The 18375-nt window shown below is 46.2% G+C and overlaps 1 protein-coding gene across 1 annotated transcript in view; it reads right to left on the bottom strand.

The window, feature by feature from the left end:
- The window catches only part of plxna3 (plexin A3), a 117256-nt gene that overhangs the window by 43980 nt on the left and 54901 nt on the right, over positions 1 to 18375 (bottom strand). Inside the window, exons 7-8 of the mRNA XM_061735689.1 lie at positions 7243 to 7383; positions 2435 to 2535 (exon numbers count right to left, since the gene is read on the bottom strand). Coding sequence (XP_061591673.1) covers positions 2435 to 2535; positions 7243 to 7383 — 242 coding nt within the window. The remainder of the gene's footprint in view (positions 1 to 2434; positions 2536 to 7242; positions 7384 to 18375) is intronic.

Raw genomic sequence — 18375 nt, 5'->3', positions numbered from 1 at the left:
TATTTTATTGAAATTGTTAAGTTAAAGGATTAAAACATTTGAAAACAACACTATTTATTAATTTCATCTTTATTCTCATTATTTTTCACGTTATATGAGTTGAGCATCATATCTTCAAATATTTCCCTTCAGCGGAGGTGAAGGTTTGTTCCTCTGCCGTTTCCTCTGTCCGTCAAGCTGCTCTGCTTGTGATTAGTGCAAGTTAAGTTCAAGTTTATTTACAAAGCACTTTAAAAACAACAACAGCTGACCAAGTGCTGGACAAGTGAAAGAAAAATAAAAACAAAACAGGACAACAATCATGGAGAGTTAAAAGCTAGTGAGTAAAAATGATTAACAGGAGAATTAATTAAACAAGCGTAAGTAATGTTGTTATAGGTGCAGGCGGAGCACCAGGTGGAGGTGAAGCTTCAGTTTTCAGAGAGCAGAAACTCAGACAAATGAATAATGTTTACTTCTGTTTGTGAGAGAGAAAGAGGAGGAGAAGGAAGAAGAGCGGGAGTAGGAGAAGCAAGGGGATGAGAAAGAAGAGGAGGAGTAGCAAGAAGAGGAGCAAGAATAGGAAGAGAAAGAAGAGGAGGAGAAGGATGAGGAGCATATGGAGGAGGAGGAGCAAGTGGAGGACAGCCATGCTGCAGAGTTTCTTATAAACTGAATCATCAGTGTCTGTTTTTCTGTTTCTTTAAAATCAAGGTCAGAGTGAGTTGGCCAACATTCAAGGAGATGAAATTAAATAAAAACATTTTTTCTGTCCAATTGTCTTTCACCTCCAATTTCGGAGCTTCAGCTGAAACAAAACCCCCTTCAAGATAAAAACCTCCACATCTCAGTGAGAGACTGGTGTTTTAAATAAAGACCTCCTGCTGAAACAAATCAGGACGCTTCAAAAGGAAAACAAACTGTCTTTTGTTTGTTTGTTCTTTCATTTCTGTGAAATTCACAAATCCACTGACAGCCAGAGGCTTTTACTTTGAAGGGACAGCATGCGGATGGAAGTCCAAAGAGGAACTTCCCCCACCTGCCGAGATGCAGCAGATCAAACATCCTGATGAGTGTGTGAACATTTATAGAAACATTAATGATGCCTCATGGGAACACACGCACACACTCATTTGTTTTCTCTGAAATATCCCCTGCTTCTCATGTTAATCTACTTTTCTCCAAACAATCTCAAACGGGGATTCAATCCTTTTCAATGGATGCACTCATTTCATATCATTGATACTGGATAAAAAACTATTATCAATACCAGATTATCTTCCCATTATTGATATCACATATTGGCCCAATATTGAGATTAAAATATTTAATATCGAGCACTGATGTGGTTGTCACATATTGACCTGATATAAAGTCTGGATTTTGGCTCAACAATGATATTGAATCATGGGTTTGTATTGATATTGGTATTGATATTAATATTGATATTGGTATTGACATTGATATTGGTTTACTACATTGATATTGGTATTGATATTGGTACTGATATTGGTATTAATATTGGTATTGACATTGGATGTTGGCCCTATAATGACATTATACAGTATTTGGATATCAGAATATTGCCCCATATTCGCCTGTGATAGATATTGGGTTTCTGGCCTGTTATTGATATTGGATTTAATAAACATAATTTTAAACATTTTAAAGTTCATCACACAGAGGAAACCAATACTAACAGAAGAGTACCACAGGGCTCTGCTTAGGGGCGGGTGATATGGCAAACATATCATATCACAATTGTTTGATAATAAAATCACGATTTCGATTTTATTATGATCTTAAATTAAAAAAATAAAAACAGACAATACATGTTGCTGAGGGTGATGATAATTTAAAGGGACTACTAAAATTGGGTTCAGAGCCGTCCGACATGTTATTAAAAACTAAACTCCATGTGCTTTTGCTACACACACAAAACGGAGGCGGGTCAGGTTGACGATGTCAATACCTCTGAATCGGTGCATCAGCGTAGAACTGCAATTTATAGAATGTGTCCTAGACGATCCCACCATCTCTGCAGTTTGAAAGATCGTCTTCACGTTGTAATCCTTCATGATCTAATATCGTCATATCCCCCACCCCTTCTTTGTACAAAGTGGCAAAAGCTTTTACTCTAACCGTTTTTAGGAAGTGCTAAAGGTCCAAAATGTAAAAATGTATGAATATGAACAAATTCAATGAAGTTGATAAGAAAAAGCATGAAATGTCTAAGTAAATTTAAGACTCACTGTTTTTGTATTTTTCATATTGAGGCAGTTTTCTGATTTATGGCTGCGTTTGTAGTGTCTAAGTTGCTGCTAGTTCTGAGTTGATGCGGTTGTTTACTTCTCTGCGACTGGGAGGTCTCCCGAGACGCTGAGCTGACAAACTGAGCGTTTCAGATGTAAATCCCACCGAATGACTCGAAACAGCGGTGAAGTGAGTTCCTTACTTGCTGAAGAGGACACACCATCCACAGTGAGGGTCTCCGGATCCCAAGCAGTCGGAGCAGCTGCTGTACTGCTCGCAGCTCTCCACCGGCAGCTTGCTCACCTGCAACACACACACATGCAGTCCTCAGAAACCTCAGGGTGACATCACAGTCTGTCCACCTGTGTCCAGACTAGGGGTGGGCAAAAATATCGATACGGCAATATATCGCAATACATGGTCTCCCGATACGATATCGATATTCAATGTATGTATCGCGATATATTGCCGTATCAATATTTTTGCCCACCCCTAGCTGCACTTTATTTTGTGATTTCAGTGTGGGTGAGACACTGCATTTTATTTTTGTCATTTTAAGTCAGGGGCAAGTAGCTGTACTGTATTTTTGTGATTTCAATTTCAGTGTGGGTGAGACACTGCATTTTATTTTGAGTATTTTGTATCTAAGAATAATGCAAACTGCACTTTTCATTGTGTTTCAGTGTGTTTTTTCATGCAAATATGTTGCATAATTAAAATGGAAAGTTTGAATTACATTGTTTTGACTCAGTCTGTCCAATGCATTATCACTATCATCTGATGTACATATATACAACTTGGATTTTAAGATGTGTAATGCATTTTAAAAATTTTCGGTGAACTATGTAGAATATCGCGATATATCGCATAATCGGGATATCGCAATTTGTATCGTATGGTGGCTCAAGTATCGTGATGCGTATCGTATCGTGAGGTCCTTCCCAATACCCACCCCTAGTCCAGACTACCAGCCGGTGCTGTCTTAACGACTTCCGTCTGCAGGACGTTGAGACAAACGTTAGATCAATATGACGCTGAAATATTCCCCACTTATGTGTGTGTGTATACAAACTTTCTTAACTGCATTTTTGAGGACTGAGGAGTGTTTAGTTGAAGTGCAAAGCGGGGACAATTTGTCCTGTCCTCCGTCTTTCACACTGACCTGTTATTGATCTAATTGCTAACTTTTTTCATCCTGTGAGATTATGCTAAGGGGCTACACGGCGGTGTGCTGTCGCCTCATAACGAGGTACCAAGATTTGCATCCTGGCTGTATTTTCTGTTCTTTCTGTCGCTTCCTCCGACCCTTCAACAGTGTGCACTAATAACACGGTCATGCATGAGAAACTGAGGGTGGAGCTGACCCAAACAGTCATCTGAAAAGAACTGCATGAGCCCCTGCTGCGTCGGCCCGTGGCCATGGAAACCATGTAGGAACCCCAGTACGCTGATGAGAACCTTTATAGTGATGCAGCAGGATGTTGTGAAGCTGAAATAGGGTTTGAGCAAGAGACTCAACATGATTTACTGGTAAACCTGCTGCAAACGGGGGATCTGAGCGATGTGGCTCCGTCAGTCCGTCACAGGTGCGTCTGAAAGAACCGTGAGAAACATTCACGGAAAAGTAGCCAACATCTAAAACACCCAACAGCTCTGGAGACACGGATGTGATATGTTCCTGTTTGGAAATGGCTTCAGACTGCTTTTGGACTGGTTCTAGACTTGTTTAATGGCGCTTTTACACTAGTACCTACTCAGCACGACTCGACTCGCCTTGCCTCGGTTTTACGCTTTCCCACTAGGGGTCTAACGTGCCGAGTAGATACTTTTTCTGTATCTATTCTGCCGAGGTTCTAAGCGTTCTGATTCGGGCGCTATCTGACGTCATCACACTACAGGCCATCGATTGGTCGGGGGGCGGGGACGTCAGACGTTTGAGTCAGGAGGCGGAAATCGGCGGAAATCAGCGAAAGAGCGACTCGCGGCTTCTTTATACGTTTTATTCGACAAGAAATAGCAGCACAAAAGTCTCTTTCATGATCCAACTCTGAGGTGCAGATGTTCATAAACCTGGTGGCTGAGGAGAGAATTAAAAAGGGATCTAGACGGGCGATAAGCAACGACCAGATCTACCAGGAGCTCTGTCACTTCATAGCTGCTCGCGGCTGACTTTTCATCAGAGCCGAGACAATCAAAAAAAAAAAAAGCATCGCCGCTTGAAGCTTCTCTCACTCTCATTTTTTAACTTAATATCGAACACATGTCACAGACCAAGCAGCAAAAATATCATCTCCTCCAGGTTCTACATCTTTAGTGTTGTTGTATTCTCCATTTAGATCACACAATCAAATACGTCACAGCAGCCTCGCTCCAATCCCGCCTACTTCTCATCTGCGTGTCTAAAAACAAACGAGGAGAGGAGAGTCGAGTCGCGCTGAGTAGGTACTAGTATAAAAGCACCATAAGAGTTTAGGTTGGTTCTGGACTGCCTGGACCCTGGACTGTGTGTAGTACTCTTGCATCTTCCTGATCTTTGGTACCACGCTGGTTTGGTTTTGAAATTAAATGTGTTGGATTAAAGTCATGTAATGTAATTATTATCTTCTGCGACCCACTGAAGACCCTAAACGCAGTGATTTCTATTTATTTAGATGACAACTAACGTCACCTGACCATCGCCTGACTGTCACCTGACCGTCACCAGCATCCAGGTTTAAGTGGGAATAAAGCAGGAGTAAGAACCGGTTTGTTCCAGTCAGAGAAGGTCAGCATCCTCACAAAGACAGAACTACAAACGTGTGTTCGGAATTTTTTACCCAGAAGTCAGTGCGGCAGGGAGACAGTAAACCGGGTGAATGTCTTTCATACGTTCACGCATGAATGCATTCATTGTGTCACACAGACGGCTCCGTCTGCGCTCTGACCTCGTTATCAGGTTCCCCTAAAAGAGACGGCGCCGTCGGTTCTGTGGGACCTCGTCCACAAACCTGCTGACTCGCCGCTTCTCATTCAAACTCCAACATTCAAACCGTGATTTCACTGATGAGTTTAATGCGGCTGACGCCATCGGACGAGGGGACACTTTTGTATTCCTGGAACACGTCTTCATGTGCTGATTGTGTGCCGACGGCAGGAAGAGCTCGGAGCTCGGAGAGGAACCCTAGGTCACCAGATACCAGTTTCTACCAGGAACCAGTGGAAGTCAGACCCATTTAGGGTTTAAGTGCTTCCTCCAGCATGGTTAATGCACCACTCCTCTGGGAAAGTTTTGTATTTAGCGTACATGTCCCTGTAAACAACTGGAGGCAGGTCCACCGACAGCAGCGTCGCCACAAAACGACACATTCCTGACATTCCAGACTTTCAGAGCAGCGAGAGTTTCTAGCAGAAATCCTGGAAGAAGCAACACTTCTCAACCAGCACAGACAGACATGTCAGAAACAGGGGGCAATGTCTGTTCAGGGTTGAATTCAACAAGGAAGGAAGAAGAACCGCAGTTCCTCTGCTGACCACTGCAAGAGGGAGTAAATCATAAAATGTCCACCTTTACATGGTACAGGGGTAAGTTTCCAGGTACCTCATCAGGTGGAATCATGTAAAGCAACATACATATGGGTAATAAGGGGCGTGTTTTTTTTTCAGCGACAGCTGGCCATCACTTTAGCTACCTAGAGTTTCCTGCTGTCTGCTCTGGACTTCTGAGCTGCCAATAAAGTCCAAACAGAGGGTAACCAGATTTTATGTTGGATCACGGCGACCGAACCCCCCACACACACACACACACATGAATCCAGACCTGCAGTTCCTCTATCGATCACTAATGGCGCTTTTCCACCAGTACTCAGCGCGCCTCGGCTTGTCACGCCTCGTCACGCCTCGTCCCGGCTCCACCCGCTTTGTCCTCGTTTGTTTTTCCACAGCCAGGTGAGGAGTGGGCGGGTTGGGGTGAAGCTGCTGTGACATACTTGATTGCGCAATGTCTTTGTTTGTGTCGGCGCAGATGAGAAAATCAGCTTGAGCCGCGAGCGGCTGAGAGTAAAACAGAGCTCCTGGTGGATCTGATCGTTCCTTATCGCCCGTCTACATCCCTTTTTTAATTCTCTCCTCAGCCACCAGGTTTATGAACATCTGCACCTCAGAGTTCGATCACCAAACAGACGTTTGCGCTGTAAAATAAAATCGCCGCGAGTCGTTCTCGCGCTGACTCCCGCTTCCTGATTCAAACGTCTGACGGCCCCAATCAGTGGCGTGGAGGGTGATGACGTCAGATCCAGGGCCGACTCAGCACGCTTAGAACCTCGGCAAAATAGGTACAGATAAAGTATCTGCTTGGCACGGCTCCACCCGCCTCGGCCCGTAGTGGAAAAGCGCAAGACGGGGACGTGGCGAGTAGAAGCGCGCTGAGTAGGTACTAGTGGAAAAGGGCCATTAGGTCTGGATCTGGACCTGCAGTTCCTCTACCCAGCACTAAGGCCAGGATCCAACAGTGAGTTCATCTCCACTGACATTCATGTATACTCAGGTATAATTACATAAAACCACACATTTATTTATAATTGGAGGCGTGGTCTTTTGAGTGGCAGCTGTACAACTAGCCGTCATGACTTTTATTACTTAGAGAATATGATCTTAGTATGCTTCTTTTAAGGGTCATCCTGCTTGTAGTGCTGTTACCTGTACCGACAGCCTGCATGGACCGGCTCTGGGTCGGCTGCTGCAGCTGCCTGATCTGAACGAGCCACCGTCACCAACCTGGAAACCTGGAACCTCGTTCTCTGTTCTCTGCTGCTCTGCTAGCCACCTAGCTGGCCAGTGCTAGGCTAGCGCTGGACAGCTGTGGGGACCCTGAGACTGTCCCTGCAAACAAGGCTAAACCCTCCAAATGTCTAAGAAACGCCTTCAGACACCAGTTTGATGGCAAAGCGGACAACCACAGTCTGGTCCAAAGGAAGGTCCCCTTTAATGTCCTGTCAGATGTCTTACAGGTGGGCTCTCCACAGGTGTGTTTACCTGTCTGTCACTGAGCAGGTAGATGTACTGGTGGTCCGGACTGAACACCATGTCCCTCAGGATGGGCTTCCCTTCAAACACCGTCACCGTCTCGTACAGCAAAGCATTCTGGGCCGGCGGAGGGATCCCGTCCACACGAATCTGAAACAAACACAAGGTGGAACCAGTAAGCAGGATGCTGGGAGAGAAAGGACAGTGGTCACGTCACTTATTAAAGACACGTGGATCCCACAGACAAGAAAAAATAGTGATTTATACTAACATTATTGAAGAATTCATTTCTTTATTTTAAAGAAATTTTAACCATTAAAAAGAAACCAAACATAAAAAAACTTAAATAGTAGAATTAGGCAGCAGCTCAAAAAATCCAAGTAAATTAGGTCCAGCACCAGGTTATAACCACTTCTGGACTGAACCGGGGCTGGTGCTGTTCCAGCGGAGAATCAGAGCTGGTTGTTGGATGTTCAATCAGTGATTTTTGGGATCAGAGAAACATTCGCATGTCCTCTCTGAGGTCAACAGCCTTCGTTGGATTGTCGTCCTGACAACCCACACACCGGTACCTGCAGCAGATCTCCCTGACTGGTTACTAGTGGTGATCCGCTGCACCGGCAAGAGCATTTAATGTTCAGGTGAACAGTACATATCACATATGCAGAGTGTTTTTGGAGGATGTGCATGAAGGACTTGCCAAATGAACAGTGATGATGCGTTCATGTACTCAACTACTCCTGCTCGTTCATGTACTATGTTATAAAAGCTTGTATATTCCATGGCTCAGATTTAAACCGATGACAGGCTGACGTTTGCAGCAGGTATGGTCCCGCGTGTGCAGCACGAGGCATCGTTGTCTTTTCACGCCTTTTCTTTATTTAGCTACTTCATGTTGAAATGGTATTTATTGGATTTAAGCTGAGCTGTTCCACGTTAGTTGTAATAATGCATGATTTGTGTGATTAAAAATGGCATGAACGATCTCTGTGTCATCATTTACCAGGGGGGCTCATAAGCTTCAGTGAAATATTTTACTCAACAACATTCACATGAGGGCCAGAGATGACCAACACCACCACCACCATCATCATCATCATCTTCATCCCCACCATCAGCAGCAGAATTTTCCTCCAAAGATCTGAAGCTTTACGAAAGTCTGGCCTGCAGCAGTGAGGTCTCACTCTGAAGGGGTTTCTGCCACACCGTCTTTCAGACATGAAAGTGAGTAATGGGATTAGATTCACTCTGGAGAGGAACGAAGATGAAGACGACCAAGAGGAGGAGGACTGTGTGACGTTAAATACAGCAGAGCACCGATGAAGAGCCGAACCAACGCTCGGAAAATGTAGAGCGACTAAAATAAGATTCCCCAAATCTTCCCGACACCCCCATCCCCCAATCTGACCCAGAAAAACACCACAGAGGAAGACGAGGGAGAGGAAGGAATGATGGAAGGAAAAACAGAAAGAAAGAAAGAAAGAAAGAAAGAAAGAAAGAAAGAAAGAAAGAAAGAAAGAAAGAAAGAAAGAAAGAAAGAAAGAAAGAAAGAAAGAAAGAAAGAAAGAAAGAAAGAAAGAAAGAAAGAAAGAAAGAAAGAATAAAACGTGATTTTAAAGTAGAGAGGAAAAAGGAAGAGTAATAAGAGTATGAATGCTGAGTGAGGGATGAAGGACAAGTGTGTAGTTCTCTCAGTGTGTTAATTAGCTGTCTGCTCGTTAAGCAGCCTGGCTTAATTAGAGCTGAAGAGCTGCACACACACTCACACACACTCACACACACTCACACACACTCAGGCAGCAGGTCTGCCTCACAACAGAACACACACACAATCCTGTTTTACGGAGACACACACACACTCAGCAGAGTGAGGGAGGAGACATTAAAGTAGGACACTGCAGCAGACTGCACACTATCTCTCTCTCTCTCTGTTTCTCTTTCTCTCTCTCTCTCTCACACACACACACACACACACACACACACACACACACACACTCACACACAGCGCTGTAAAAACATGTTTCAAGGTGTGATCCGTGAAGTCTCCTGTCTCTTCAGGACTGATCTCACAGACTTGGAGCTCTTTCATGTACACATTTTCTCCGGCGTGTGTTTTTCCCTGAAAGCGAGAAAGAAATGGTCAGATTCCTTCAACAACAGAAGGGCTGACCGAGGAGGAGGTGAAGAAGATGAAGAAAGGGGGAGGTGGTGGGACGATCTAGTGAAGGAGCAAAAGAAGAAGTGTCCTCTGACCTGTGAACTGTGACTCCTAGCTGGGATTCACACACTTTGTTCTGAACAAAGCCCAAAGACAAAGACACACAGACACACGCACACACACACACGCACGCACACACACACACACACACACACACACACACACACACACACACACACACACACACACACACACACACACACACACACACACACACACACACACACACACACACACACACACACACACACACACACACACACACACACACACACACACACACACACACACACACACACACACACACACACACACACACACACACACACACACACACACACACACACACACAGGATTGTGAAGCTATCCATACTGGGACATTGCACCGACTAACATTTCTTTAGTACGGGCTAAGTGCTGGTCAGCATCGGGTGCTGACTCAAATAACTCTCCAAAAACCACCAGAAGAAGTCCGAGACCACAGAGATTCCAGACGCATCACATGACTAGGAATGCAGCAGTCTAACAACTGCTATGGATGTGACCCGGGGTCTGCCGGGACCTGCCCGAGCCGGGACACCTCTACCCTCATCTGCCGCCTGACGCCCCTTTGCTAGTTGTCTTGTGATAAGCTCTGCTACGATGGGGACGTAGCTCTGCTTTTATCTACAGACAAGGAACATTCCTGCATGATGTCATCTGCAGGTGCAGACAGACGTCTCTGGGAACTTGCTGCGACTTTGACACAAGCGCTAACTAACGGTATCCCACTTGTATTTTTATCTTTTTGATTGGTGGAGAGCACAAAAGGTCCACAAAAACATGCACACACTGATATGTGTGCAAATTCACGTTTATCTCTCAATAAGGGGACGCCACCTTTTAATGGAAGGATAGACTTCCATGTAAGGTAAACTTTGTAAAACAAACTTGAGTTCATGGTTAGCGTTAAGTGTTCTGGAAGAGACTCCTGGTCACAGCAGCTTCCTGTGAAGAGTGTTTTGTTCTGGGTGCTGACAGACAGGCTCGCGCTGCCCGACCAGGACTCACGGCTTCATTAACAACCGGACCACGTGACCTTCTCCTCTGCATACGGCTTTGATGTCGAGCAGCAGCTGTTTGCACCTGATTTTCGAGCGAAACGTTTGGTTTTCAGAGCGTCCACTGAACGTGCGCTGCAGTCACGGGCACCGAGGCCTGCAAGCGTACGGTCAGAACCTCCACCGTAAACTCTCCAAGTCAACGTGCAGATGTGTTTCGTATGAAACTGTTCATGATGGCGGTGGGCGGCTGTGTTGGTTTTCAATGCAGTTTTTCATTTTCTCTGTTTATTCAGCTCTAGCTGGGCAGATACTGGTGGAAACGTGACACTTCTGCGCACACGCACACACACACACAGATCTGCAGCCAGCTGCCTGAAGTCCTGCTGTAATGCAACCCCTCGGAGTGTGTAGCATGTGAGCAACATAACTATTAACTGAGGTCCAGTCTGGCGGTGAGTGTAACTGCACCTCATCTGTGATAAACTGGCTCTATTACTGATACAAATGATGCTGTGTGTGTGTGTGTGTGTGTGTGTGTGTGTGTGTGTGTGTGTGTGTGTGTGTGTGTGTGTGTGTGTGTGTGTGTGTGTGTGTGTGTGTGTGTGTGTGTGTGTGTGTGTGTGTGTGTGTGTGACGATACACTCCCAACCGTACGCTACAGCTCTGAATCTGCAGCTCCGCTAACCGTCCTACCTTTATGTAAAGCTGTCAATAAACCTCCTCTTGATTTGCTCTTCCTCTACGTAAACAATGTTTAATTCATTTATTAAATCATTAAAGTAAAAAACTGTTATCTTTGTGGAGACGCCCTGATGCCTTGCTGGTTTCAGTGTCGGATGTTGTGTCGGATGTCATCTCAATGGCTACTTCAGGTATCAGAAAAAGGGGCGGGTCCATCTCCCCAGGACCGTTTGTTTGTGACATATGAGGGGGCATAACCAGCCCCCACACCTGATTTTTAGTCCTCTGGAAACAATATGATGTTTATTTCTACGCTTCTGTAACGTTCAAGGCAGGCGATGACTTCATAGACCCAGACCCACCAGGGGACCCACAATAATCAATGTCCTGTTAGTATTTTTCCCCATTTATTCAAAGTGCAGGCTTCTGTTTACGAGGAGGATTTCAAAGAGGCGGAGCCAGAATTCCCGCTGGAATGTTTTCCTCCTATTTTGTCTGTGCGGATACTTCTGTCATTGCTGCTGTTGTTATCGTTGATCAAACGAAGATAAACGTGAAACTACTGCAGAACTTTGATTGAAAATCGTTTAATTAAAGCGTCTTAAGTCTCCCTTTGACGGAGGTCTTCCTCTTCATCCACACTTGCCTCTTTGAAAATCCTGATTGATTTTTGTTAAAGCTTTTTAAGTTTCTTTTTTGTCACATTTTTGTCCCGTGTGTTTTATTATGGTTGAGACCTTGAATTTGGTGCCTTTCAGAAGAACTCTTCATCTGTCAGACACATTAGCGTCTGTTAACAGACTCATTCAGCTCTCATTCAATCTGTCTGCCTCTCTGTGTCATTCACAAACACATTAGCAGAGCCTGAAACTCAACACCTGCACTGCTTTCACTGCGGCGTGCACACGCACACGCACGCACACACCCTAGGCCGGCCTTTTAGCATCTGTTAGCACGCTGCGCTCAGGTTTCGTCCAGCTGCCGCTGCCTCTCTCCGTGTTCTCACTAATTTGGACAAATTTGAAAACAATGTTTTCTTCCAGATTTGAAGCTTCTTGACAGCAAAGTACCAAAATCACCGAAACTGCACTATTTATCTTTTAAAACCATCGTGCTGCAGCTTAAACGTGATTTTGATCGAATGTGCCTGGGAGGTTCTCTAAAATAGGCCACGATGTCACTTTATCTGATCTCTTATTTCCACTTACTGGGCTTCGTTAAAGAATAACTTATAAACTAATTGTTTGGTTTGTGGAAGTTGGAGGTCTGTGCACGCAGCCCCCAACCTCAGGGTGGATAACAGGGCCGTAACGCTGCATTTGATGCACCCTGGAAGGGGGATGTTGGAAGTCATGAAAAATCCAGGAAATTATAATTTTTCTGAACAGAACATCTTAAAGACGACGGCAGTTCTTTACGTAAAACTAAGAAAACCTTCAAACTATCCAGATTCAGTTCAGTGGGTTTTATAAAGTATCAGTTTATTATTATTATTATTATTGGGGGGTGAAGTCCGTGGGTTGTTATTCGTACTGAAACTGTCCTGATCCTGAGCTGGACTGCAGGGTCCGTGAGGCCACGGCCACCGGGCTGGTTCTCTACCACCTGTGACCGTCAACTACTGGATGGTCTGCCGGGACCAGCTCTGGGCCGACTCGGAAGGGCCAGAGCTGGTCAAATGGCGACTCGACTGGAGACTGAATTCTGGAGCTAAATTTAGCAGCTGTTTTGATAATTCCACTTTTTTCCAAATGTACTTTTAGTCACCAACGCCCGAGCTGGTCGTCTGGAGCCAGATGTGACCTCTGGAAACAGGCTAGCGGCATTTGGTCGGGGTCTGAGCTCAGAGCCGTCGTCTCCGGCTGAGCCACTTAGCCGGACCCCGGCTAGCCCTGGGACAGCTAGGCGAAGCTCCAGCAGTCCTGGTTCAGATGAGCCCAGCTAAAAAAGCCAGCACGTGTTACCTGACTTAGGTGGCGTTGTTATTTCACCTGTTTGTACATTTGGGCGGAGTCAGCTCCACCACTCTCCAGAAACATGTGGGCGAGTTCCTCGACACGTTCACATGAATTAAACCTGATTTCAGACACAGTGGGAATGGTGAGCAGGAGGAGCGCCGGGTCCACTCAGCCCCAGACAGACACTAAACATTGTTCAGTCAGCCATCAGCCCCGAGGGAGGAAGACGGGGGGGGAGGAAGGGCAGCCGAGGGTGAAACAAGCAGGGGGAGGCAGTTAAGCTTATTAGTTCCTCCCCATCCCCCAACAGACACACACACACACGCACACACACACACACACACACTGCCGACAACAGCAAGACCACCAACTGATGCTTCTAAACCTTCAGACACTGAATCAGTGACTTTTGAGAACTGCAAATTATATTTTTAAATCAGAGAAACAGATTTCAAATGTTAAAACTAGAAGGAAAAAAGGTTTTTTGTTTTGCACTTAAGTTTTGATATTTTTGTCACTAAAACGCCTGATTGTCCAGAACTTTCTTCAGTGACCATCTGGGACATGTCCGTCCACTGACCCTCGCTAGTCTCTCCACAGGTATCGTACTACCACACCTGGTGCTGCAGGTGTTCACGTGCAGGTTCCCATCTGGACGAAGCTGCCCACATTAATATTTACGATCGTTTTGTATGACTGAAGATGAAGAACCAGTCCAAACGTGTTCACGTGAAGCAGTACCTCTTTATTTTCCCTTGACCCCTGAACTTACCTGACAAAAAGACACCCGAGTTAAAAATGGGGTGAAAACGAACATACACTGAAAACCAGACCAGTCCTTTCTGGAGTCGTGTTTAAAATGACCACGAATGTCAGACATATCTGATCATATCATCAAGACCGACAAATCAATATCAAGCATCAACCAGATACAACGAGTCAACGTACGGTCGAACAGCATCAATACAAAATCAAACCAGCACACGTGAAGACGATCTGACACATGCTGCATGAACGAAGCTGAACTTGACGATGCTGCGGTTAGTTTTCCACTCCACAGAGCCACATTGACTTGATCTTCGTTTATTTTTAGCGGCTGATCAACACCTGCTGATTCATTATTGATTTGTGCAAAGAAAAAGATCCAATTTAAAAGTTGAGACGTCGCCAGCTTCTTTCTGAACATTATTAATCTCAACAACAAGGACTCGTCAGTCACGATGCCCTTTAAAAGTCCCATAATTCAACAGTGCAGCTCTAAAATGGTTGACAATAACTTGTCTGGCTGATTAATCGGCTGAGGACTCCGGACTGATGGGAACACACAGCTGAAGACCCGGCAGTTCTTCCCCTCTAGACTGCCTAGATTATCACCATGGAAACAATTACACATGAGATAATACATAACGTATTCCCATTTTCAGCCCCCAGTCTTCTCCCCCCACGCTCTTGGAGTGGTAGAACGAGGTAGAGATAAACAGAGGGAGAGAGGATGAAGTGCGAAGAGTCTTCAGACTCTTCAGGGAGCTGACAGATTTGCCCGTTCTTCCATCATCTCCCTGGCAACCGAATAATTAATCCACCTCTACGTGTGTTTGTGCAGCATGCTTCTTCAGTGTTTCTGTGATATTTTTATGTTGCCTGTGGTGATGCAACGAAATCTATTCTTCAGCACGTCTGCTAACGGAGAGATGATGCAAACGCTACAAAGGACGGAAACGAACCGCCATCAGGATTGAAGCTGCAAATCTGACAACTTAGCTGCTGAGCCTTAAACAGAGGAGACAGGGAGGACAGACGGAGGAAAGATGTAGGACAGATGGAGGAAAGTTGTAGGAGAGACGGAGAAAAGATGGAGGAGAGACAGAGGACAGACAGTGGAGAGACAGAGGAGAGATGGAGGAAAGACAGAGGGCAGATGGAGGAAAGATGGAGGAGAGACAGAGGACAGACAGTGGAGAGACAGAGGAAAGATGGAGAGAGAGAGGACAGACAGTGGAGAGACAGAGGAAAGATGGAGAGACAGAGGACAGACAGTGGAGAGACAGAGGAAAGATGGAGAGAGAGAGGACAGACAGTGGAGAGACAGAGGAGAGATGGAGGAAAGACAGAGAAGAGACGGAAGAGAAACGAAGGACAGACGGAGGAAAGATGGAGGAGAGACAGAGGACAGACAGTGGAGAGACAGAGGAAAGATGGAGAGACAGAGGACAGACAGTGGAGAGACAGAGGAAAGATGGAGAGACAGAGGACAGACAGAGAATAGACGGAGTACAGATGGAGGAAAGACGGAGGACTGATGGAAGGTGGAGCGTCACATTAACTCCCAGAGAGGGTCACTGTTCGGACGGCTCTTCCTGGTTCACCTCAAACGTTTTCTGATTGGTTAAACTCCTGGACGCTCGCCGATGAGCGGAGCTAATGCTGACTCCATACCAAGTAGCACCCTGGACCAGTTCAGTACACGCTCATGGCCAGCACGATCAGAACCGGCTCATTAGTGGCGATACTTTGTGTTTAAGCTTCTGTGGACAGGTGTCTCACGAGGCTCCCGGATGGAGCCGTGGAGCAGAGGAGGACCCGGCCCCCTAAAACCAGCTGCTGCAACCGGAGCTGTGAGACGTGGTGGAACGGGGAGCTGCTGAACTGCATCCGTGGGGTTCAGACCAGAAGACAAAAACAGGACAGAATGTCCTTCAAGCGCCTCCTCGTCCTCCAAACACACACACACACACACGCGCGAACAGAAGGTGGATTTCACCGGGAATGGCACGGGGAAGACTGGACTGTGATCAGATCTGCACCCAAACACGCGTGGGAATGCGGCGTAGCGGTTCTGAGAATTACCTCCGAACACCGGCGAGGCGGCAGCCGTCCTTCTGTTTGGCAGGAACAACACAGAAAACTGGACCTGGACCACGCACAGAAAAGTGCGAGCCAAATTCTCAACGAGGAGAAAAGAAAGGAACGGTGGGGAGGTGTAGACTCTGGAAAACCTGGATCCAGTTGGGAGGAAACTTTTCTGGCTCCGCTCCGGTTTATTAGGTGCTGAAAAGCTCAGAATATGTTCCAAGTTAGCTGAAAGAGCAGCTGCTGTCTTTGCTCATTGCTTGTTTAACTGAAGATCAGAACTTTAATTGGTGACCAGAGCCAGAGCTCGTTAGTATGGATCAAACAGATCCAGGATCTGAATGCAGGAGACGGATTAGTTCCTGTAGGAGGTAAACACGGAGGGTTCAGGCCGAAACTCCAGGAAACTCCAGGGAACCAGCCCGTTTCAGGACACACCGCCAACAGAGCGGAGGTGATGACGAGGTTGTCCCCATTGTCCTCCTGGCTGTCCCTGGATCTGCCAGCGCCCCTTGGATTCGCCAGGGTCCCTGGATCCTGATCACGTTCCCGTTAAGTGACCCACTCTCAGCAGTTCCCGGGATTAACGTTTCACTCTGCTGCCTCTAACACTTTTCTCTCTCTCTTCTGTCCTCTCCTCCTCCTTTTATCATAGTCATCTGTCTTTTCTCCTCCTCCTGATTCTTCTCATCTCCTTCCGGTCCTTTGACCTTGCCTCCTCTGTTCTGCATCCTTGCCCCCTCCATCCATCTTCTCTTCTTCTCATCTTTCTTCATCTCCTTTTTTATCCTCTTCATCCTTTCTCCTCTTCCGCCCTTACCATCATTTTTCTTCTTTATTGCAGCTGTTTGTCTCCTCTCCACGTTAATTTCCACATCCATTGTCATTCCTTCCTCCTCCTCCTCCTCTTCCTCCTCCTTTCACATCCAAGCTGAAATGCTGCATCTCAACTCAAAAGTTGATCTTTAAAATTCTCCAACAGGAACCAACCAGAAAGGACGAAGGGAGCTGGATGTGAAACACGAGCGTCTACGAACACCGACCCGTCCCAGCAGGAGGACGTCGCTTTGAAATATTATTGTGTGGTTGATTCAGACTCTACTAACAGCTGCGCTGTGACAGGTGCAATCAGCTGGGCTGGGTTTGTTGGGCCAGTCGGGCTAATTGGGCCGGTCTGGGCGGTCGGGGTGCAGCAATTGTCTGGTCATTACAAATACTATGATGTACAAAGTTGTCACAAAGTTAGAAAAACTGTTCGGGGAAGAAAGGAAAGTAATCAAAAAATGGGGGTGGCCCAAACCCTCTGATGACTTTCCATTGCCCACCATTCATAGCTCTACCCCGAACCTAAGCTAACTCCATCCACACCTTAGCTCTGATCTTATCCAGGTCCAACAAACCCAGCCCAGCTGAGTGCACCTGTCACAGCGCAGCTGTTAGTAGAGTCTGAATCAACCACAGAAATAATATTTCAAAGCGACGTCCTCCTGCTGGGACGGACCCCCACGTGTTCGGGGTGGTGGACCCAGGATACAGGAGGACAGGTTCATCGGTTTTTTGATAGACATCAAAGCTGAGTTTGGATGTGGAAGATGGCGTGTAAATCCAAGGGGTTGTAATGGACATGGAGGGGAAGGTGCAGGTAACTAGGACCCCGTCCACACGTAGCCGGGTATTTTTAAAACCGAATATTTCCCCCCTCCGTTTATAAAAAAATTTGCATCCACATTACATCGTTTTTAAAAAAAACCCCTTCCACACGTAACCGAAGATCTGCGTTTTCGACCACATTCATAAGCATTTCAAACCTGTAGATAATCTGCGGCTCCCGGGGAAGCTGCACCTCCGCGGCTCCGCTTCCCCGGCAGGCGCGTCTCCTTCTCCCCCCCGTGTCCCGCCACGGAGCCTACGCTGTAGGGTACGCCGTAGGGTGCGCGTCGCCGCGTACCCTATGGCGTAGGCTCTGTGTCGGTGTAACGCAGTAAGCGGTGGTCAAGACCAGAGGCCATTTATTTAATAAATAGCTTGGAGAACAGATGCTGGATCATCTGTAGTTCTGTAGTGAACAAAAGTCGCACGTCAGAGCAGATTTGTTGTTGTTTTGGCGCATAATGTGACGTTCGAAAACGCAAAACTCCGGTTGTGTGTGTCTACACGCATCTACATAAACGGAGTTTTCGAAAATCTTCACTTTGCCCGGAGTTTTTTTAAACCTTCGTTTATTTGCGTTTTCATGTGGATGACAGGTCCAAACGTAGGAAAATATCTCCGGTTTAGCAGATATCCGCATATATCCGGCTACGTGTGGACGGGGTCTAGGTGTAGTGGATCCAAGAGGATGAACGAGGCCGGCCGACAGCAGAAATGGCAGAACTGATCTTGGAGCCGGACT

This window comes from Cololabis saira, chromosome 12 (assembly GCF_033807715.1).
Source record: "Cololabis saira isolate AMF1-May2022 chromosome 12, fColSai1.1, whole genome shotgun sequence".
In the NCBI taxonomy this organism is placed as follows: Eukaryota; Metazoa; Chordata; class Actinopteri; order Beloniformes; family Belonidae; genus Cololabis; species Cololabis saira.
The sequence above is the reverse complement of the archived record's forward strand: the minus strand, read 5'-3'. Positions and strand labels throughout refer to the sequence as shown.